Here is a 24,337-nt window from a genome sequence, read left to right as displayed (position 1 = left end):
GGAGGTGGGGGAGGTGGATGTGGTGGAGGAGGTGGAGGCGGTACTCTGAAAGGGGATGTAGCAGAGTCCTTCCGTTTTGGCGGTGGAGGAGAAGCTGGCTTGTCTAAATGTCTTTTCTTTGAAGACAAAGTCAAATGTCCAGTCTTTGGATCCTTTGTTAAAGTCTTTTGTCGAGGATCTGGCGTGAATAGTTCCTCCGGCACCAATTGATCTGTTGGCGCCGATGTTTTCGGGGCCGACGGTTTCTTTGGTTTATCTGTGCCATGCTTTTTCGGGGCCTCTGATTTTTTGTTCGGTGCCGAGGCAGGTTTCGGCGCCGAGGGATTTATGTTTGGTCGGCACCGAGAGGCCAGGTTTCGACACCGATGGCTTCGGTACGGAGCTTGGAGTGGTTTTCTTCAGTGCCGAAGGGTGTTTTTCGGCACCACTAGTAGGCTGGCTCGAGCCCGAGCCGCCGGGAGACTTATGATGCTTCTTCACCGGGCCCGAAGGTGGGGTGATGGAAGCGGTATGTTTGGTTTTGCCTAGGCCCGGAGGCGAAGGTGTAACCGGAGTCTCTTTCGGTGTGGGCGCAGGAGTGGGAGGGGGTAGAGTACTCACGACCCTCTGCGCCGGTGTGATCTCCTCCACGTCGGAGATGCCGGCCTCGGAAGCGCTGATGAGGTCGTCTTCCTGTTCGGTGTGCTGCTGTCCCGAAGCTCCGATGTCTTCTCCGAAGATGTCAGGTGGAGCCGAGGTCGAGGAGAGCGCCATGGTGCGTCTAGCTCTTCGATCCCGAATAGTCTTTTTCGATCGAAAAGACTTGCAGGCGGGGCAGTCTCGGGCCTCGTGTTCGGGAGAGAGGCAGAGGTTGCACACCTGATGTAAATCGGTGTGGGGAAATTTAGACCCCCATTTTGGGCACTTCTTAAAGGGAGTCCTTTCCATCGGCCGAGACCGGAGTCGAGATAGGCCCGAAGGCCGCCGCCGATGCCTGGAATCGAAGAAGTGCCGAAGAGAGAGATAAAGAAGATGATTTTGTCTGAAGAATCTCGATGGACGAGGATTTTTCGTCGAAGGTCGAACTGGAAGGGTTCGAAGCCGGAGCACGAAGTATTACATCCGAGCCCGATGGCGGAAAAAAACAATCTGAGGATGGAGCCGAAGCCCATGCGCAGTACGGACCGAAGGAGGAGTCACCGAACTCGTGACTTCCAAACACTGTCCAAGAAGAAAAACAAACTGCAAACATCCGGGCCCAACACCAGATGGCGATCTATGCACAGTGTATAATCTGCAGCTCATATGCCTCGAACACAATGTTTTTCATATTTCCGGGCTGGTTGAGGGTTTAATGACGTAATATTTTGTTGTGTGTTTCTCTCTTTTTTTGCATTTGACAGTCTTCCATAACGCTGTGTCCAATACGGGTGCTTTGACGAAGTGTTTTTGGCCCTAATGAATTTGCCTAAAGTATTGCGGCAAAGAAACATGTTGGCATTTGAAAAGGTTTGCATGAATGGCAAACTATTCATTTTAATTTGATAAAAACACTCAGTAAATAATAAAGGATTGCTTTGTGAGTGTTTTCTCAATTTTAATATCACACTTGGTTACATTGAGGGTTGTGACCTATTTCACTTCACTGCACTTGATTCTTATAATTTTTTGTTTGGACACTTTTTCATTTTCTTTTTAACAAAATGACCGCCAATGATGACAAAAGTGGGCACAACTGGTGAGTACCAACCAGTTGAACAAGTTACTAACCTTCGGTAACGATGTATCTGTAAGAAACATTAGTTAGTTAGATTCCTCACCTTAGAATATCCCCAGGCGTCAGACTGGATCCGGAAGATTTTTCGTCAGCAATACCCCTTGCGCGTCGCTAGGCGTCGTCTGCGGCTCCGCGTCCGTCGTCGGCGTCGTGCGCCGGGATGACGTCGTCGGAGTACTTAGACGCCGCCCTCGCGCGCTGACGTCAGTTCTTGTACATAGCCTTCCGCGCCAGGAACGCAGAGCCATGCAAAGACCGACACTGGTGCCAAAAATAAAATCTAGGGGCCTGAAAGGACAACCTTAACCCTAGATGTCAGTTCGCAGAACGGGGAGGATGGGAGGGTCGGTGAGGAATCTAACTAACTAATGTTTCTTACAGATACATCGTTACCGAAGGTTAGTAACTTGTTCATCTGAAAGAAACACGTTAGTTAGATTCCTCACCTTAGAATAGATACCCAAGCAATACCATCCCCGGTGGTGGGTCTGCGAACCAAGATCACACCAGAAAGTCCTGGAGGACAGAACGGCCAAAGAAGCCATCCCTCCGGACTTGGCTGTCAAGGCAATAATGCCTGGCAAACGTGTGTAGCGAAGCCCACGTCGCCGCCTGACAGATGTCCTGCAAAGGGACTCCCCGTCCCAAGGCAGTAGTAGCCGCTGTGGCCCGAGTAGAATGGGCGCGCAGCCCAACAGGAGGGTCCTTTTTAGCCAAGGAATAGCAGATTTTGATACACAAAACGACCCACCGAGAGATGGTTCGTTTGTGCACAGCTTTCCCCTTCTTAGCGCCCACGTACCCAACAAAAAGCTGGTCGTCCACCCGGAACTGTTTTGTGCGGTCCAGATAGAAGGAGAGCGCACGTTTTGGGTCCAGACGGTGGAGCCTCTCTTCCTCTTTGGAAGGATGCGGAGGCGGAAAGAAGGTGGGCAAGGTGACAGACTGCCCAAGGTGAAATGGAGTCACCACTTTAGGAAGAAAGGAGGGACGAGGCCGAAGGACAACCTTGTCCGGATGAACAGATAGAAAAGGAGGCTTTGAAGATAAAGCCTGGAGCTCACTCACCCGTCTAGCCGAGGTGATGGCTACCAGAAAAGCAGTCTTTAGAGTGAGAAGACGAAGAGGGCAATTGTGAAGAGGCTCAAAGGGAGCGCACATCAGGAATGTCAAAACCAGATTCAAGTCCCACTGAGGCATTACAAAAGGGACAGGAGGGAACGTGTGTGTAATGCCTTTGAGAAAGCGTGTAACCACAGGGGACTTGAAAAGAGAAGGCTGATCAGGAAGCCGCAAGAAGGCGGAGATGGCAGCAAGATAACCTTTCAGGGTGCCCAGGGCAGAGCCCTGCCGGGCCAGAGAAAGAAGGAAGAGGAGAACCTCAGAAAGAGGGGCGGAAAGGGGATCCACAGCCTTTGCTGTGCACCATGCCACAAATTTGTTCCACCGGCAGGCGTATACCGACTTTGTGGAGGGACGCCTGGCTGCCAGAATGATATCACAGACTTCAGGAGGCAAGTCAAATGGCATCAACTGCCGCCGCTCAATCTCCACGCATGGAGGTGGAGGCTGGACAGGTTCGGGTGGAGGACCGTCCCCTGCTGCTGCGACAGAAGATCCTCCCGAAGGGGCAGACGTATCGGGGGATCGGTCAACAGACTGAGTAGCTCGGGATACCAGTATCTTCGTGCCCAATCCGGAGCCACCAAGATGACTTGGGCCCGGTCGTGCCTGATCTTCTTCAGCACTCTGGGCAGAAGTGGTATAGGCGGAAAGGCGTACAACAGACCGCAACTCCACTCGTGACGAAAAGCGTCGCCGAGCGAGTGCCGCCTTGGAAATTCCAACGCGCAGAACTGCTGACATTGCGCGTTCTCTTCGGTGGCGAATAGATCTAACCAAGGCTCTCCCCACTGCTGAAAGAGGCCTTGCACCACTTCGGAGTTCAGACGCCATTCGTGATCCATCATGCACCGGCGGCTGAGTTCGTCTGCTCTGGCGTTCAGAGAGCCCGCCAGATGTTGAACCACCAGGGTGACGCCCTGGTGTTCCAGCCATGTCCAGAGGCGCAGAGCCTCCTGACAAAGGGTCCACGACCCCACCCCGCCCTGTTTGTTGCAGTACCACATGGCGGTGGTGTTGTCCGTGAACACCTGCACGACACTTCCCCTGACAGAGGGAAGGAAGGCTTTCAGTGCAAGCCGGATCGCTCTCAACTCCAACAGGTTGATGTGGAGGCGAGACTCCGCCGGAGACCAGAGGCCTCTGATCTCCGCCTCTCCCATATGGCCACCCCATCCCAAGAGGGACGCATCCGTCACTACGACATGCTCCGGTTGGGGAAGGGAGAGGCTCTTGCCCTTGACCCACTCGCGGTCCGTGAGCCACCACTGCAACTGCTGTGCAGTACCCTCCGAGATCAAGACATGGTCGGACAGATTGCCGTGATGCTGGGCCCACTGAAACTTCAGGTCCCACTGCAGAGCCCGCATGCGCCGCCTGGCGTGATGCACTAGTAGGATGCAGGAGGCCATCAGCCCCAGAAGCCGCAACACTAACCTGACCGAAACCCGGGATAGAGGCCGAAAGATGGGAATCAGGGCCTGTATATCCCGGACCCGCTGTTCCGGTGGATGGACCCGGAACTGCGCCGAATCGAGAACCGCTCCGATGAAGAGGAGCTTCTGAGAGGGACTCAAGTGCGACTTCGGCACGTTGATGGAAAACCCCAGCAAATGCAGGAGATCCGCCGTAGTCTGGAGGTGGGAGACGACTGCCTGGGGCGAGCCCGCCTTCAACAACCAGTCGTCGAGATAGGGGAAGACTGGGACCCCTGATCTGCGCAGATGAGCTGCGACCACCGCCATCACTTTCGTGAACACCCGAGGGGCACTGGTGAGGCCGAAGGGGAGCACGGTAAACTGAAAGTGCTCTTGGCCCACCGTGAACCGCAGGTAACGCCGGTGGGCCGGCAGGACGGGGATATGGAAATATGCGTCCTGCAAGTCCAACGCTACCATCCAGTCTCCAGGGTCTAGGGCAGCTAAAACCTGAGCCAACGTTAGCATCTTGAACCTTTCCTTTCGGAGGAAGGCATTGACGTTCCGGAGGTCCAAGATAGGGCGCAGGCCCCCCTTGCCCTTCTTGGGAACCAGAAAGTAGTGGGAATAACAACCACGACCTACTTCTGGACTCGGAACGCGCTCGACGGCCCCCTTGGCCAAGAGAGCCGAAACTTCCTCGCGGAGAAGATCCAAATGATCCCCCGAGATACGGTGGTGCTGCGGTGGCATGGCTGGAGGGGTCGTCTCGAAGGGGAGGGAGTAGCCCCTTCGGACGATTTGCAGCACCCACCTGTCCGATGTTATGGACCGCCAGTGGAGCAGGTGATGGCGAACTCTGCCGCCCACTGGCGTGGTATGGGCCTGAAAGCTCGGACTAGGAAGGCTTTGAGGCGGATGCTGCCGGGGTGGATGTGGGCTGACCACGTCGGCCTCCATTTCCGCCACGGCGGAAGCCACGTCCACGACCGCGCGCAGGTTGGTTCTGCGGCTGGTGGCTTTGCGAACGTGAGGAGGCGCCCCTTCCTTGGCCACGAAAGGGGCGAAAAGCGGAGGTGTGCGCCCGCGGAGCCGAGAGGCCCAAGGACTTGGCCGTAGACCGGGAGTCCTTAAAGCGGTTCAGCGCACTGTCCGCCTTCTCACCAAACAGGCGAGTGCCATCAAAGGGCATGTCCATGAGGGTGTTCTGGACATCCCCGGAAAATGACGTGGACCGCATCCAGGCATGGCGGCGGAGCGCCACCGTGGTGGAAATCGCCCGACCTAGCGAGTCCGTGGTGTCAAGCCCACATCTTATGGCGTGCCGTGCTGCATCCCTCCCATCGGCCAGAGCCTGGGTAAGACGCGTCCGGACCTCCTCCGGACACTGGGGCAGCACGTCCTCCACCGTATCCCACAGGGAATGGGAATAACGGTCCAAGAGACAGGCGGTATTTAAAGACCGCAGGCCCAAACTAAGGGACGAGAACAGTTTCTTGCCAAACTGCTCGAGTCTCTTGGAATCCCGGTCCGGCGGAGCGGTCGGGAAGGAGGATTGGGAAGTAGAGGCCTGGATAACCAGACTCTCGGGGGTGGGGTGTTGGGACAGGAAGCTGGGGTCGCCCGGAGCAGGGCGGTGGCGCCTGGCAACGTTCCTATCCACAGGAGGAACTGTGGAGGGCTTGGACCAGGTGCCCTGCAGAACGTCAGTGAGGGCCTCGTTAAACGGCAGCAGGGGCTCAGTGGAGCTTGCTGAGGTTTGAAGCACCTCAGTGAGGATGTTGGTCCTCACAGCCACGGCAGGCAACTCGAGCCCAAGGGCCTCAGCCGCCTTGCGCAGCACCACAGAAAATGCTGCACCCTCCTCCGAAGCCACGGTCGGAGGAGAAGTGAATCCAGCGTCTGGCGAGGTGTCCAGCCCGCTGGCCTCCCCCAGTTCATCTGCCCAGTCCTGAGAAAGCTGTGACTGAACAGCCAGAGGGTCCTCGAACCCCTCCCAGTCGCCCCCTTCTTCCGATTCCTGATAAACAGGAGGAATGATCGGAACCGGACTGTAGAGATGGTAGGTCTCTAGCGGCGTCGGATGCGGCGTCGGCGGACGCCGTGCCGGCGTCGGGTCCGGATGAGGGCTAAACTGGGGCGTCGGCGTCACAGGCGTCGGCGTCGGCGGCGCCGGTGACGGCGTCGGTGGTTCAGGCGTCGGCGCCGGTGGAGGAGTGACAAGGTCAACCGGCGTCGACTGGGGCCCAGGCATGGGCCCCGCGGGGACCTGCGGCGTCGAGACCGGAGTCGTCGACGGCGCCGGGGCCGGAGCCGCCGGCACGCGAGGTCGCCCAGTCGAGCTCCGAAGGCGCGCCAGCGGGCGTCGACGGCGGGGCCAGGCTCCTCATGGCCGAGAGGAAGGCACTGATCTCCGCCGGCGCCGCGTCAGCCCCAGGGACCGGAAGGTATGGGGGCGGACGCGGCACCTGCGGCTCCGCCGGAGCCGCGGGGGTGGAACCACTTGGACCCTCGGCCGAGTCGCGCGACCGGCGAGGGGAGTCCGAAGAGCGATGTCGCCTCTTGGACTTCTTTGAGTGTTTGGACTTATCCGACGACTTGGAGCCCGACGATCGATGGTGGCGTCGGCTAGGGCTCCGCGAGCGATCCTTGGACCTCCTCCTGGACCGGGATCGCGCACGACGCGGAGCCGAGTGGCGAAGCTCGAGAAGCTTGCGGGACCGCTCCCGCCTAGCCTTCGAAGTCAAGGCCTGACAGTCGTTGCACGACTCCGCGTCGTGGTCGAGGCCTAAGCAGTAGAGGCACCGGCGGTGGTGATCGGTCACCGACATCAGTCGATGACAATCCTCACAAGCCTTGAACCCAGGCATCCTACCGGCACCAGATGTCGATAGACAAGGATCAAAAATGATCAAAAAGATTTAGTCAAAAAAGACTAAAAGGGGTAGCTCTCCCGGATCTGCGCTTACTGGCGCGGAAAAAAGAAGAACTGACGTCAGCGCGCGAGGGCGGCGTCTAAGTACTCCGACGACGTCATCCCGGCGCACGACGCCGACGACGGACGCGGAGCCGCAGACGACGCCTAGCGACGCGCAAGGGGTATTGCTGACGAAAAATCTTCCGGATCCAGTCTGACGCCTGGGGATATTCTAAGGTGAGGAATCTAACTAACGTGTTTCTTTCAGATATGCCATTGGTGGTGCGCGCATGAGGGATCATTTTGTTTTTCAAAATTTTTTGTTTTTTGTATTATTTTTCACAGTTTGTGATTGCGGGGTTTACATCAGGCTAGTTTGAAGAAACCCTGTTATTGGAGGACTGTGGTCTGTAAAAATTGTTTTTTTTTAAAAAAAAGAAAGGCGACTACACAGAGTGTGACTACTATAAAAATATATATAAAATAGAGTAGTACAACTGAGCAAATGGCAGTAATTCACACACATTGATTAAAGTTGGAAGGCTAATAAAAAGCGCCTTAGAAACCTGGTTTTGTTGTGTTGATGCAGATCAGGATGCACCAAGTAGAAGATCTGTACTCCAACTGTGTGGATTCCCAGATATTTAAGCCACCACCTCATTAGACACCAATGGAGGGCACTGACCCGCCTTGCGCATGTGCAATGCCCTTACAGGACTATGGGGACTATTTCTCTTGGTGACGGCATCCCTTATAATCACTCATAACATGAAAGTAGGGGTATAACTGTTGTGACAATTAGACGTGTCTGAAGGCTACCTCTATCGAAACTGCACAGCCCTAGAATAACAACAGAAAGTTTGTAATAACTGGTGGAACTGTCAGGCCTGGGAGTGAGCTGCAGCTAATCTGCTTTTAAAACATTTCAAGGAGTGGTCAGCCATCTGTCCAAACAGCCACTTGTCATCAAAGGACATGTCCAAGAATGTAGCTTATCCAGACTATCCAGTGGAACATTCAAGAATGTGAATGCTGCATAAAAGTCTTACCCTTAGATCAAGAATTCTTGCCTGCAGAGTCAAGGCCATGTTATAGGATCTGTTCTGATGTATAGAGTTCATCACACACTAGGTCACAAAATGGCATTTTCATATGGTTCAGCAAGGTACTTACTTTTGACATACTGTGTATACTAATTAGCCTAAATGCAGGTGGCTTTAGGAGTAAATATTGCTAAACTCAATGACGGCCGGTGCAAGCAAGAGAGGTGAGGCGGGGAGGGGAGTCGATAGATGACAACATGGGAAAATAACATTTGAAACAAGCAAACCACTTACCTTGCGCTTGCCATATCGCCGCAATACGGCGACAGTAAGGTAAGTGGCTTGCTTTTAAGGGCTTACGCCTGCGTTGCAGTGCGGAGCACTGCACACGCAGCGAGAGCCCTTTTGTATGGGGTTCTGAAAGCTGCACACACGCTCGTGCGTGTGATCAGGCTTTCGCTGGCTGCCATTGGGTTTAGCGTATTTTTTTAATAAAAATAATGCACGCAATTGGTCAAAGGCGGGCGCATGTCCCGCCTTTGCTCTACCCATTCCCACCGGTGGCCAGCACGCGCAGCAGTGCACGTTTGCCTCGCTGCCGTGCTCCCTCCCCCCGCTCCTCTGCGAGCACCACTGGTTTCGATTCCCGCGTCGGCTCCTCTGTGGTGCGCGTGCACCACTGGTTAGAAATAATCATTAACATATTCCTGTCGAAAACGTATAACGGGCTGTAGAATTAAAGGAATATGCTACTTACCAGTATGCATCTGTTCTTGGCATGTAGAGCTGCAGAGTTGTACACTTAGCATAGGTCGCCATCTGGTGTTGGGCCCGGATGTTTGCAGTTTGTTTTTCTTCTTGGACAGTCTTTGGAAGTCACGAGTTTGGTGACTCCTCCTTCGGTCCGTACTGCGCATGGGCTTCGGCTCCATCCTCAGATTGTTTTTCGCCAACAGGGAAATGATGGAGCGTAGTAATAACAGTGAGAAACCCATGTGTTGTATCTAAATAAGATGTACTGGAACGGATACAGGTAGCCGGGGAGGCGGGTGGGCGTGTACAACTCTGCAGCTCTACATGCCAAGAACAGATGCATACTGGTAAGTAGCATATTCCGTTCGAGGCATATGAGCTGCAGATTGTACACTTAGCATAGATTATATAGCAGTACCCAACCTTAGCGGCGACCACCGGTATCCGTTGCAGCTGTTTGAAAAAGTGTCTTTAGTACAGCCTGGCCCACCCTAGCTTGCTGCTTGGAATGCACACCTACACAGTAGTGTTTTGTGAAGGTGTGCGGTGTAGACCATGTGGCTGCCTTGCAGATGTCATCTAAGGGTATATTCCCTAGAAAAGCCATAGAAGCCCCTAACTTTCTTGTAGAGTGGGCTTTAGGGGGAACAGATAATGTTCTCTTTGCCTTTTGATAGCAAATTTGTATGCATTTTACAATCCACCTAGCTATCCCTGATTTTGAAATGGGGTTGCCTTTATGTGGTGGAGAGAAGGAAACGAACAATTGTTTAGTCTTCCTGAAGGGTTGCGTTCTTTGTATGTAGTATAGTAACGCCCTTTTTACATCAAGTGTGTGTAAGGCCCTTTCTGCAACAGATTGGGGTTGCGAAAAGAAGACAGGTAATTCCACTGATTGATTGAGGTGGAAGGGGGAAATGACTTTGGGCAGAAACTTCGGATTTGTGCGAAGTATGACCTTGCTGTGATGCATTTGTATGTAGGGTTCCTGTATGGTGAACGCTTGTATTTCACCAACCCTTCTAAGGGAAGTGATAGCTACAAGGAAAGCTGTTTTCCAGGTGAGAAACTGTAGCTCACATTTGTGCATTGGTTCGAAGGGCGGACCCATTAGTCGTGTAAGAACTAAATTTAGATTCCATACAGGGGAAGGTGGTGCCCTGGGAGGAATTACTCGTTTAAGGCCTTCCATGAAGGCTTTAATAGCGGGCACTCTGAAGAGTGATAAATGCTGCCTGTTTTGTAGATAAGCAGCGATCGCTGCTAGGTGTAGGCGTATGGATGAATATGCCAGGTTACACCTGTGAAGATGGAGCAGATAGCATATGATGTGCTGTATGGATGCATCTAGGGGGTTGATTGTATTGTTACGGCAGTAAATTACAAATCTTTTCCACTTTGCGGCATAGCATGCTCTAGTGGTAGGACGTCTGGCTTCCATGATGATGTTCATGCAATCAGGGGGAAGGTTAAGGTATCCGAATTCTAAGATTTCAGGAGCCAGATCGCCAGGTTGAGCTGAGCTGGGTCCGGGTGCCTGATTTCTCCATGGTTCTGGGTTAGGAGGCATGGGGAAAGGTGCAGTTTTTGATGTGGTACCACTGATAGTTGTAGTAGCGTGGTGTACCACGGCTGCCTGGCCCACGTTGGAGCTATCAGAATGAGTGTGAGGGAGTGCTGTTGTAGCTTCCTGACCACTAATGGAATTAGTGGGAGAGGTGGAAAGGCGTATACAAATCTGCCTGACCAGTTCATCCATATCGCATTGCCCTTGGACAATGGGTGTGGGTATCTGGCGGCGAAGCTTGGGCATTTTTTGTTTTTGTGGGTGGCGAAGAGGTCTATTTGAGGATGCCCCCACTGTTTGAAGAATGGGTGAAGAACTTGTGGATGCAGTTCCCATTCGTGTAGTTGTTGCGTTTGTCTGCTGAGCAGATCTGCTATGGTGTTTTGTACTCCTGGAACGTGCTGTGCCAGGAGAAAGATGTTTTGGGGAATTGCCCATCTCCATATGCTCTGGGCTAAGCGGGAGAGCTGGGGAGAGTGTGTCCCCCCCTGTTTTTGTATATAATACATCGCAGTCATGTTGTCTGTGCGAATGAGGACTGCTTTGCCCGAAATTTGTTTTTGGAAAGATTTTAGGGCTAGAAAGATCGCCAAGAGCTCCAGATGGTTGATGTGGAGCGATTTTTGCTGTGGCGTCCATAGACCTTGCATTGTGAGGTGTAGGAGGTGCGCTCCCCAGCCGGAGAGCGATGCGTCCGCTGTTAGAATCACCTGAGGAACCGGGTCCAGGAACGGCCGTCCTTTGGAAAGGTTTGTGGTGTTCCACCACTGCAGAGAGTGATGTGTGCGGCCGTCCACCAACACCAGATCCGTCAGCTGACCCTGAGCCTGGTTCCACTGTTGTGCTAGGCACTCTTGAAGTGGACGCATGTGGAGTCTTGCATGGGGCACTATAAATATGCAAGACGCCATCATTCCTATGAGCTTCATGAACACTCTTGCTGGAAGAGAGTGTTGGGGAAGGAATGTTTTGCGTAAGGCTTGAATGCTTGTGATTCTGGCTGAGTTTGGATAGGCAATACCTTTGGAGGTGTCTATAGTGGCCCCGAGATATTGCTTTGTGTGAGATGGTATGAGGTGGGACTTTTGGTAGTTCACCGTGAAGCCTAGCTGGTGGAGCAGTTGGATGGTGCTGTTTGTATGTTGCACACATTGGTGGTAGGACGTGGCTTTTATCAGCCAGTCGTCTAAGTAAGGGAAGACGTGAATGTGTTGACGTCTGAGGTGTGCTGCTACTACTGCTAGGCATTTGGTAAACACTCGTGGTGCAGTGGTGACCCCGAAGGGGAGAACCGTGAATTGGTAATGTTGCCCGTCCACCACGAACCTGAGGTATTTCCTGTGAGAGGGGTGTATTGGAATGTGAAAGTATGCGTCTTTCAGATCCAAGGTTGTGAGAAAGTCTCCCTGGCAGAGGAGTGGGAGGACTTGTTGTAGAGTGACCATGTGAAAATGGTCTGAATGTATGTAGGCATTTAGAGGCCGGAGGTCCAGAATGGGTCTGAGGGTCTCGTCTTTCTTTGGTATTAAGAAATATAGAGAGTAGACCCCTAGATTTCGTTGATTGACGGGGACCTGCTCTATAGCGTGTTTTTGCAGGAGTGAGAGTACCTCTTGTTTGAGCAGTGTGGAATGTTCATGAGACATTGGACGGTGCCTTGGTGGGATATTGGGTGGGGTAGATGTTAGCTCTAGACAGTACCCTGACCGAATGATTTGGGTCACCCATTTGTCCGATGTTATGGACTCCCATACGTGGATAAAGTTTTGTAGTCTGCCCCCGACCGGAGTGGAATGGTCTGGGGGGAGCGGAGGGGAGTCATTGTGCGGGGGGGGTGGCAGAACGGGTGTTGTTGGTTTTGCCCCTGCCCTTATTGTTGTTACCCCTGTAACCACCTCTCTGATTGCCCTTTGAAAAGGTATTTTGAGGAGGGGACTTGTAGGAGGTAGAGGCGTTATCGGTGGAGGAGCCTCTGCCTGTGCCACGAAAGGACGAGGGTCGAAAGGAACGTTTGGAGGCTTGTGTTTGGAGTGCCCCCATAGACTTTGCTGTGTCTGTGTCTTTCTTCATCTTTTCGAGCGCTTCGTCTACCTTTGGCCCAAAGAGTGTTTCCTGGTCAAAGGGGTGATTGAGTATGGATGCCTGGACTTCAGGCTTGAACCCTGAGATCCTGAGCCAGGCGTGGCGACGAAGCAGGACACTGGTATTTATGGCCCTAGAAGCAGTGTCGGCTGCATCGAGGGCACACTTAATGGAGGTGTTTGTAATTAGTTTACCCTCCTGTATCAGGTCATGAGCCTTGTGCTTGTATTTTTCTGGAAGGTGCTGCATAAGAGCCTCTAGTTCGTCATAGTGTGCTCTATCATATCGCGCAAGCAGTGCTTGTGTGTTTGCAATGCGCCACATGTTTGCAGCTTGGGAGGCGGTGCGTTTACCAGACGCGTCCAGAAGTTTAGATTCTTTGTCTGGCGGTGGGGCATCTCCTGAGGATTGGGAGTTAGCCCGCTTTCTAGCTGTGGAGACAACTAGGGAATCTAGGGGAGCAGGGCCCTTGATGTAAGCAGGGACTGTGGGTGCCGCCTTGTACTTCTTCTCTATTCTAGGGTTCAGTACTCTGGCTCTGACAGGGTCTTTGAACACCTCTGTAGCGTGCTTGGTGACACCCTTAAGCATGGGTAAAATGGAAGTAGATTTGTCTTGTATATCAAATGTATCCAGTAGGAAGTCTTCTTCTACTGGTTCACTGTGCATGTCCACCCCATGGTAGTGTGCTGCTCTCTGCACTAAATGATGAAACCCTAAGGAGTCCTCTGGAGGAGACGGCCTTGATGGGTATAGGTCGTCCTGAGGTACATTGGGTATATCAGGGTTATTGTAATCCTCCCATGGATCTGGGGTCCCTGGTGGAGTGGGATCCATTGGGGCGTCCGCCGGGTAATTGTCCGGATCCCCATCATCCGGATCTGGGGATGGGGCCGGATCGTAGTGAGGTAAAGGTGGCGGAGACCTGTGAGGTGGAGGCGGTGGAGGAGGTGGAGGGGGTAGGGGAGGCGGTGGTGGGGAGGGCACTCTGAGGGGAGAAGTAGCAGAGTCCTTCCTTTTGGGTGGAGGAGGAGGAGCCGGAGCATCAAGGCGTCTTTTCTTGGTAGTTAAAGTCAAAAGCCCAGTCTTTGGATCTTTGGACAAAGTCTTTTGTAAAGGGTCTGGTGTAAACAGAGCCAATGGTGTCGAGTCGTCTGTCGGCACCGGTGATTTCGGAACCGGGGGTTTCGATGGGGTGTGTGCGCCATGCTTTTTTGAGGTCTCCGGGTGTTTCGGCGTCGAATGATGTTTCGGCGCCGGAGCGTCGGTGCCGACAGATTTGTGTTTGTGTTTGGTCGGCACCGAGTGTCCAGGCTTCGGCACCGGTGGTTTCGGAGTCGAGCTGGATTTTGCAGTCTTCGGTGCCGGATGCTGTTTTTCGGCACCGGGTGTCGGCTGGCTCGATCCCGAGCTGCCATGAGACTTTGGGGGCTTCGACACCGGGCCCGAAGGTGGGGTGATCGAAGTTTTGGTTTTGGTTTTGCCCAGGCCGGCAGGCGAGGGAGTAACCTGAGTCTCTTTGGTTTTCGGCGCGGGGGTGGGAGGGGGCATAGTACTCACGGCCCGCTGCGATGGTGTAACGTCCTCCACGTCGGAGTCGTCGGCCTCGGAAGCGCTGACGACGTCTTCCTCCTGCTTGGTGTGTGTTTGCCCCGAAGCTTCGGCGTCGTCTCCGAAGATGTCCGGTGGAGCTGCAGAGGATGAGTGCGCCATGGTGCGTCGAGCTCTTCGATCTCGGATGGTCTTCTTCGATCGAAAAGACTTGCAGGCGGGGCAGTCTCTAGCCTCGTGTTCCGGAGAGAGGCAAAGGTTACACACCTGATGGAGGTCGGTGTGGGGAAATTTAGACCCACATTTTGGGCACTTTTTGAACGAAGTCCTTTCCATCGGCCGGGACCGGAGTCGCGGAGGGCCCGAAGGCCGGTGTCGATGTACGGGATGGAGAAAGTGCCGCTTCGAGAGATGAAGATGATGAAGGAACTCGAAGAATCGAGGATTTTCCGTCGAGGCTGGAACCGTAGAAGTTTGAAGCCGGAGCACGAAGTATCACATCCGAGCCCGATGGCGGAAAAAAACAATCTGAGGATGGAGCCGAAGCCCATGCGCAGTACGGACCGAAGGAGGAGTCACCAAACTCGTGACTTCCAAAGACTGTCCAAGAAGAAAAACAAACTGCAAACATCCGGGCCCAACACCAGATGGCGACCTATGCTAAGTGTACAATCTGCAGCTCATATGCCTCGAACACCATTTTATCTTCAAATTATGACATTATTCTGAGCTTTTGTTTGGAGTCTTTGAATCGGAAAAAAAAAATGTGCCCCCTAGCAATAGTTAATTTATCCACAGACTGCTCGGCGAACAGCCTAGATAAATCAGTGCCTGTGAGGTATAAATGCTAAACCCAATGCGACTTTTATCACACCTGATTTCCCATACTCACCCCGAACAATAGGCCAAAATGTACGAGTTGTATCTAGCTACGCAACCCATGGCTCTCCCTCACATGCAGCTACGGACATCACAGAATTTGTTGTTTTCTTTGCAGACTTGCAAAGCGCAATCTCGACCAGAAGCCGGTGTTGGAGCGCTTTAAATGATTACCAGTCACATTACCAAGGACACATTAATTTTTTGGTAGGCATAGGGTTAAGTGATTTGCCCAGGATCACAGGATGCTGAGGCGAAGCCGCAGCTCAAACTGGGGTCCACAGCTCCAAAGTCGGCAGCTCTGGCCGTAAGGCCCCATCCTCTGCGCAGAATACATCACAAATGACAGTCATTTCAATCACTGATGTATGTCCGATCGCATTTATAGTTAAAAGTCCCTTCTCACAGCACTAATTCTGTCAGGGTAACATTCATCTCGTGTTTCATCATTGAATGCCTTTCATTAGTTACGCGAAAAAAAATCCATTCACAACAAAGCGCCATTGATTGAATCACTGTTGTTTCTGGGGGATGCACATCACTTGGGAGGCAGACTGATCTTTTTTAAAAATCTATACACACTATTAAAATGTGGTATGTGTACTTTGGACCCATAATGCTTTTGAGGGGTTCTGGATACGTGACCAAAGGTTGATGATCCACTTGTACACACACACGGTTACCTGTTACTGTACTTGCCGTTATTTCAGGGTGTGTCCTTGTTTAACATGAATTAAAACGAACTTATCAGGTAGCGTGCACATCTGCTCAGATGAACTGCCACCCTCCTGGATACACATAGATATGCATGTATGTATGTACACCCAACCATCCTTACCGCTTCTGCCCAAACACACTCATCTTTCAATGTGCACCAAATTCTCCTGAGAGAATAGCACCTGGCAGAATTTGTCCTGCTATAAAATAACAAAATTAAAACGATATACGACATACACCCTACAAATGTGTAAAATGCATCCCTGGCTGCCACAGTGCATGCTGGATCTCTCTTCTTCCAGGGGTAGGCTGCTCTCTGCCTGCACCACCCTGTGGGAAATCAAGGCAAACAAGATGCGAATTGTTCGTTCCCTTGCTGAGGCACCATGGGAAGGGGGCACAAACTATCATCCCTTCCATAAGTGGCTGTGAGGGAGAGAAAAAAACACGTGCACCCAGCAGGTAAACACAAACTGGTCTGCAGAGTGGCAAAATATAATGAAGTAATTAGGAGGGCAATTATGAGCATCTGTGACACTGATTAGAGCAAAATACATTTGACAGTAAAAGAATGAGCTATTAGCGTTGCTGATGATAATGCAACGCCAGTAACTGAAACATTTAGTAATGCGAGACCTATTGCATTGCAAATGCTTGTTTAAATTTATGTTTTCCCACGTTGTCAATCGTCAAACCCTCCTATCCCCCCCATCTCCACTCTTACCTGCACCAGCCGTCACTTGCCAAATTGCATGAAGCAAAAACTTTGCAGCCTAAGATATTTCGGATCTTGGATTACCTATATAGGGGTGCCATAGGATAGGTATGGGGATTCTGCTTGCAGGAATACATTTGGATGACTAGGCTTTCTGGTGATTAGTGACAGGATAGGAATTGAGGATCACCAGGAGCAGATCTATGGCATCTGCAATCTGCCTAAGGACTGCTGGATCCAAAAGAGTTTCTCCAATAGAGTCATAATAGGATTTCATGAGTGCCTCATTAAACGGCATCTACGGTATCAATGTTGCTGTGGACAGCTGTAGGATCTCTGTGAGAACCTTGGCTATGACTTTTGTAGAAAGCAGGTGGTAAGATGGGAATGTCCCCTGCCTGATGCATAGTCAAACTCGGCTGCCCTGAGTGCCCAACTGCAAGTATCTGGTATCCTGGTTTTGGATTTTTTTGCCTGAGCCTCATACTAATCTAGTATATGCGCAGAGGCCAAGGTCTTTCCTTTGACAAATAAGGTTTTGTGATTTGAAGGGGTCTTCCTAGCTTGTCCTCATTTAATGACAGTTAACTACTTTCTGATGGGCTCTTCTAACCAAAGATTTCTCACCGTGTGAATACCCCCAGGTGCCAGACTGGATCCAGTGACTTTCTAAGCATTTCCCTCATGGGTGGAGTTTTGTGATTCCATGAAAGGTCAGTCCCACGCTGAAAGTGACATTGGTGCCTCTACATAGGAGCCATATCTGTTTGCTGACATCAGTTCTTTTCTTTATGCACCTTTTGGTGCAATTCCTGAGCTCGCCCCCTTGAATTCTGTCAGCCATGCCAGATTCTTTCTAAACACTTTTTCCAGAGTGCAAGGGATATTTCGGTGACAGAGGCTCACATGTTCTGTCTCGGGGCTCCAGACACAATTCGAAGAGATGTGACAAGCAAGCAAAGATTAACCCAAAGACCATTTGTGGTCACAAAGCAACACTACATTGCAGAATACTGCCAGAGGATGAAGAAGGCCCCAGACCTGGTCGCAGTCGAGGGCACAGATGCTCGCTCATACCGGTTCCTGCCTGTTTCAACAGAGCCGTCCTTCCACCCAGCCCCCTGCCCTCCCGCCTCCCAAACTTCCCCTCCCTCCTCCTAGGGCTCATAATGGAGGCTGCTGTATGGTTCCAGTGAATAACCCCGACCTCCTGATCTGGTCGATACTCCCCTGCTGTAGCCTCGCAGCAGAGGCACCTCCGGCCCTCCAAACAGCGCGGAGTTCACCGGTTCTAGCCATGCCCTGTGTGCCCTTGTGCAGCGTAATTTTCATATTTTGCTCAGTCTTCATTTTAGTTGCTGGCTTGTGTAATTTTATTTTCAGTTTCTTCCTTGTGTAATTTTATTTTTAGTTGCTTCCTTGTGTAATTTTATTTTTAGTTGCTTCCTTATTTAATCTTATTTTAGTTGCCTCCTTGTGTAATTTTGCTTCCCTGTGGAATCAGCGTATTTTTAGTTACTTGCTCCTGTGCATTCTTCTTCAGTGCCCTTGCTCTCGGCTCGTGGGTCGTGCACCTTCATACCGGTTCCTGCCGGTTTCACCTTCACTGTCCTCCCGACCAGCCCCCTGTCCTTTCGCCCCCCAGACTGCTCTACCCTCCTCCCAAAGCTACCTAATGGAGGCTGCGCCGCTGGCGCGTAGAGGGTGCACCAAAGGTAAGCCAGTCTGTACCCGGTCTGCGCCCAGCACCAGGATACCTGGGTCTATAGCCCGAAGCCGGTACTCCACAGAAGAATCCGACACTTCAAACCCAAGCCACAAGACAACAACTGCTGCTACGCCGCTCCACTGAAGGACCCTTCACTTGTCACCACTGCGGCTTCTCATGCGACGCAAGAACCATCACGATCACCAACCAGCAGCACGCACCCCTTCATAGACCACAGCTCCACTGCACCCCAGTTAACATCAGATCTGTATGCAAACATGCCACAGAGACTTGGGACACCATAACATACTCGCACCTGACGTGATGTTCATCGCTGAAACTTGGCCCACCGCAACCTCCCTGGGTACAAGATGATCCACCACAACTGCCCCAACAGACTTGGTGGAGGCAACGCTTTTATCCACAAGGACTCCCTCAACTGTATCGCTTCAGACAAGCACACAACACCAATCATGGAACACGTCAACTTCCAGCTCAAACCAGACTCCAAAATCACCATCAGAGGAATCCTCGTCTACAGATCTCCTGGCCCCGCCCCAGCTTCTGCAACTTCATTCCAGACTTCATCGTCACTTGGCAATCAACTCCAACCACTATGTCTTCCTGTGGGATCTGAACTTCCACCTAGAAGACTCGTCTGACACCAACTCCACCACACTACTGGAGACCATGAGCATCATCGACCTATCACAACTTGTCACCTCCCCCACACACACAGCGGGACACGCGCTGGACCCCATCTTCTCCATTGACGACAGATCCAAGTTCTCAAACGCCACCGAACTGACCTGGACTAACCACGGCATCATCTACTTCACCATCGACAGCTCACAAGAAACCCCCCACTTACCCTTGCCGCAACTGGAGCAAAATCACTCAACCCCTCTGGACTACCGCCCTCAAAGCAGCAAGACCCGCCACCAACCACTCAACCTCCCTTGAACTTGATGCCCTTAACTTCTCCAACTGGATCTCCTCAGCCAATGACACTGTAACCCCCTGAGGAACAACTCCAACAGGGGACCCCCCCAAACGAGCAAGATGGTTGACCACTGAATTACAGACCCTCCAGCGAAACTGCAAAAAAACTTGAGACTCTGGCGATCCAACAACATCCCCACCAACCTCGATATCTACAAAGCCGCCCTCAAGAGCTATCACCATCGTATAAGAGACCAAGAAAGAAGCCCTCAACACCAAAAGCGTCAACCACACCAAGGAACGTTTCAGCATCATCTGAGAACTCTCTTGCCCCTCAGCCATAGGGAACACGACCCGCCCCTCCCAAGCTCTCTGCAACTCCCTGGCGGACAACTTCCACTACATGATTGCCATCATATACTGCAACTTCGACCCCCCCCCAAACCCAGGGACCTCAACGACCTCCACACCCATGCCAACACCTCCCACTCCCATCAAATCACCAAATGAAAGCAGCTCTCTATCAAAGACATCACCTCCATCATGAACTCAAATCCACTCTGGATCCCCAACGGACCCCTGCCCCCACTATATGTACAACCTGGAAGGAGAAGTAATCACTCGCCAGCTCATGGATCTCCACAACACCTCCATCACAACAGCTACTGTACCAGATGCCTGGAAACACGCGGAGGTCAAGCCCCTCCTGAAGAAGCCCTCAGCCAACCCCAACAAACTCAAAAAACTACCGCCCAATCTTAATGCTCCCCTTTCCGGCCATAGTCCTGGAGAAAGCCATCAACTGCCAACGTACTAACTTCCTTGAAGAAGACAACCTGCTCGACCCTTACCAATCCGGCTTCCGACCAAACCACAGCACCAAAATCGCTTTAATTTCAGCAACGGACATCAGACGCCTCCCCGACAAAGGTGGAACCGCTGCCCTCATCCTCCTCAACCTATCAGAAGCCTTCAGCCCAGTCTCCCATCACAAATTGTGACCAGACTCCACCTCATCGGCATCCAAGACAACGCACTCAATTGGATCTCCTTCTAGGGCCATATCCAGAGGATCAACCTCCCACCCTTCTCCTCCGCACCTGAAGGTGTCATATGGAGCGTACCCCAGGTCTCCCCCCTCAGCCCCACCCTCTTCAACACATACATGACACCACTGGCAGACATCGCCCGCACCCAGACTCAACGCTGACGGCACCCAGTTTGTCCTTTCCCTATCAGAAAATGCGACACCACAAGAGCCAACTTCCAAATCACCAAGGCCAACATCGCCTCCTGGATGAGGAACAACCGCCTCAAGCTCAACAAGGACAAGACAGAGTTATTAGCAACTCAACCTATTAAGCAGTACATTTGACTGAACCTTGCTTCTAAACGAGTTCCATTTGAATCTAGGTAACAACAACATTTATGAGACAGTTCTGGAATCACAAATCTCATTATATAAAGCTGTGAGGAAAACATTATGTGTGCCCCTAATACATGTATAGTGTATAGTTTTACCTTTATCTTTCATATACAACAAATCAGTACAATGAAAGCTGAATTATAAATTTAAAGCTGCAGCTTTCATATGTAGTACACACATTCATTTAAAAAGTATATTTCCGCCTCACACATTTCTCACCACTATGTTTGGTGCTAAAAACCATTTCAAGTCAATACCAACTGCAAGACTGTATCAGTGAGTTCAGTTAATTAATTTTTTTTTAATGTTATTGTTCTTTTGATTAACATGAAAAACATTCCCAAGTAACTAAAAGTATCATGTTGATTCTGAAAGGATTTCCCCTGGTCTCTTCCAACTAACTGCCATTCAGTTGCACATAGTAAACTTGCCTTAATCTAGAACTATCAAAACATATTTGATCAGAATTGGTCTGTAAAACTCCTCAGTGGACTGGCCTTTCAAACGATCAAATTAAGCCAAACTACAAGATTATGAACATTTTCTTCCAAATCACAATTTTGCATTTAGTACCTTTCACAGAGGGAACACAATGAGCAGAATTTACGGAACAAAAATAAGCATGTACTGACAAATCAGATTATAAAGTACAACATAACTGTAAAGTAAACCACAATCATCAGTTTGAAGAATCTGCCTACTTTTACCTGCTATCGCCGTAAGGCAATTGTGAAATCGGAGAGAAAGTGCCTAATGCAGGTCCAGATGTCCCAGGTGGGTGGGGGAGATGTGGGCGGGGAGCAATGAGGCCGTTTATTAGAGGCATTCTTGCAAAAACACTTCCTCCTACAGAAACAGAATACAATGATAGCTCAATCACTCATCATGGTAAATCATTTTTCATGCTTTTAAAAATAAGCCTCTGACACTCTGAAGTTGTGTGTACTTTGAAAGACGTAGCCATAAACAGAACAAAAAATGTAACTTACTTCCATTTGCCATCAGGGTCTAACAAACCACTAGTTCTAATCAAAACTACTTGCGAGCATTTTCGTTTGTCAAGACTTAGACATGATTTAAGAAGCAATCATGATGAGCTACTTTATCTGTTGGTCATTTAACATATAAAATAACAATTTATACAGTAAAACGTATCCTGAGCTCTACATGAAGAGCCTGCTAACCTCAAATTTTTATGTGCAATGACATTGGCTTTGAATAAACTTAAACAGTGTGATTGCAGATAAGAAAATTAGGATTGCATTTACCAGTCTACTCTTGACACACATTCATATATATTTTCCAGAGACATCCTTATTTAAATAGTATAATTCCCAAGTATATGCCATTTTATATTCATTCTACTACCTCTGATGTGTTCACTTTTGCTTGAATTGTTTGATGCAGGTACTGTTCCATCAATTGTCTTTAATGTTAATCTTTGACACCTCATTCCTCTCTCATCATTCCCTGACCTATAATTTCAGAAGTACAGTACTGCTAAGAACAGTTAAGGCTTGTGTTCTATTGTGTATTATAGGTAATGTTAATACATCTACCTTATGCCTCTTTTATACCTTTGGTGAATACATGTTGTAATGATTGAGCAACTCCTCGCAGGACATTCAGTTAGAACCAATGACCAATTTGGCAGCTTCTGAATTTCACAATCTGATTTTATCCTTCTTTATCCTTCAAAATAACCAATGCATCTTATGCGACCATACAAGATTTTTCTATACAGTAGAATTAACTGCTCTTTTCAGTTATACGGCTGGCCTCACAAGTTGTTAACACCCCCCACGAAGTAGACTATAGGACTTTGCAACATTTATCTTGCCTTGCTTTTGTTGTGTTTATTTAATTTGAGGTCTTCTGATAGATACAAAAATTAATTGCTTGCAATCCATTTCAGCATAATAGAATCTTCAATAAAAGCTTCAAGAACTTACTGCGTCTCTATCAAAATTAATGTGCACCCCTACTTTGAAACTATATTGTAAGCTTCGATACAGCATCTGTCCTGAAAAATTACCTTCCTAGTAGACATTGCCTCAGCTTAACAGGTCATTAGAATCCAAGGTTGTTTTCTCAATAATTCCCCCCTTTACCACTCCAATAGACCACTCAAGAGGACTGCATCCCTGTGTTCTCCCAAAAGCACTCATTTTCTTGTGAAACAAAATATGTACAAACCACTCACACACAAGAGGTATTTTCCTTAAATTAAAGAACAGAGGTTTCTCCTATGGAAAATGGAATATGTTTAAGGCATTAGCATGAGGGAAGTGTAGTGCTCTTATGGCACACCTCCAAAAATTAAGAAACTCAGAAATAGGAACTTGAACTAAAGGAGATGGAAGAAGACTACAGAAATAACATGTCTATTATGATCCCTTACAAACCAACAACCACTAGAGACCAGCTTAAAAGCATAAATGCTAGAAGAGCAGAGTTAAATCTATGTTATATAAAATAACATTCTTACTCCACCACGGATTAAGTGAGTACACATTTAGCTCACCAGTATGGGAGAAAATAGAGAGGAAATGCAAGAAACAAAGTAAAATAGCCACAGGAGTTATCATGAACTGAAAGGGATATGTTGGACTAGTTTAGCAAATGGAAAATGTTACGTACCCAGTACGCATCTGTTCTTGGCATGTAAAGCTGTAGATTCACATGCTTTGCATACTCCTGCCATCTAGTGTTGAGTCCAGATGTTTGCAAGTTGTTTTTCTTTGAAGAAGTCTTTCCAGTTACGAGGTAAGGTGCCCCTCCTTTCGGTGATAGTGCGCATGGGTATCGACTCCATTGTTAGACTGTTTTCCCCCAGAGGGTGAGAATGGAGTTAATGAGTGCAGAATAGAGATGTCCATGCGTATGAATGTAAATTGAGAACTACAACCATTACAGGAGACCAGGGAGGCGGGTGGGCGCATGTGAGTTTACAGCTCTACATGCCAAGAACAGACGCTTGCTGGGTAAGTTACATTTTCCGTTCAAGGCATGTGAGATGTAGATCACATGCTTTGCATAGACTATATAGCAGTATACTCCCAAAACGGAGGCTAATCTGTAGTGGCTGTAGTTGTTTGAAACAGTGTTTTAAGTACTGCTTGGCCTACATTTGCTTGTTGTCTCACAAACACATCTACACAATAGTGCTTGGTGAATGTGTGCGGTGTAGTCCATGTTGTTGCCTTACAGATGTCGGCTAGGGGTATATTCCCTAAGAAGGCCATAGTAGCCCCTATTTTGCGAGTGGGATGTGTTCTAGATGGTATTTTTAAAGTTCTTTCTTTACTTTGGCTTAACATGTTTGTATACATTTTACAATCCATCTTGCAATACCTGATGTAGATATGGGATTGCCTTTGTGTGGTGGAGAAAAAGCAACAAATAGTTGCTTTGTTTTTCTAAATTCTTTGGTTCTTTCTACATAATACAGTATAGCTCTTCTAACATCAAGTGTGTGCAGAGCTAGCTCTGCTACAGAATCAGGTTGAGGAAAGAACACAGGTAACTCAACTGACTGATTGTTATGAAAAGCAGAAACTACTTTAGGGATAAAATTAGGATTGGGTCGAAGAAGCACTATCTTTATGAAGTTGAAATAAAGGCTCTTGTATAGTTAATGCCTGAAGTTCACCAACTCTTCTTAGTGAGGTTACTGCTATGAGGAAAACAGCCTTCCATGAGAGGAATTGTAACAGACATTTGTGCATTGGATCAAAAGGT

At 49.8% G+C, this 24,337-nt stretch overlaps 1 protein-coding gene across 9 annotated transcripts in view; it reads right to left on the bottom strand.

Annotated features, from left to right (window-relative positions):
* The window catches only part of KMT2C (lysine methyltransferase 2C), a 1,736,691-nt gene that overhangs the window by 784,265 nt on the left and 928,089 nt on the right, over positions 1–24,337 (bottom strand). For all 9 annotated transcript variants that reach the window (XM_085632007.1, XM_085632012.1, XM_085632004.1 and 6 more), the window contains one exon: positions 21,304–21,442. In XM_085632007.1, coding sequence (XP_085488133.1) covers positions 21,304–21,442 — 139 coding nt within the window. The remainder of the gene's footprint in view (positions 1–21,303; positions 21,443–24,337) is intronic.

This window comes from Triturus cristatus, chromosome 10 (assembly GCF_964204655.1).
Source record: "Triturus cristatus chromosome 10, aTriCri1.1, whole genome shotgun sequence".
NCBI lineage: Eukaryota > Metazoa > Chordata > Amphibia > Caudata > Salamandridae > Triturus > Triturus cristatus.
Note: the sequence above shows the minus strand (reverse complement) of the source record. Positions and strands in the feature narration are given on the sequence as shown.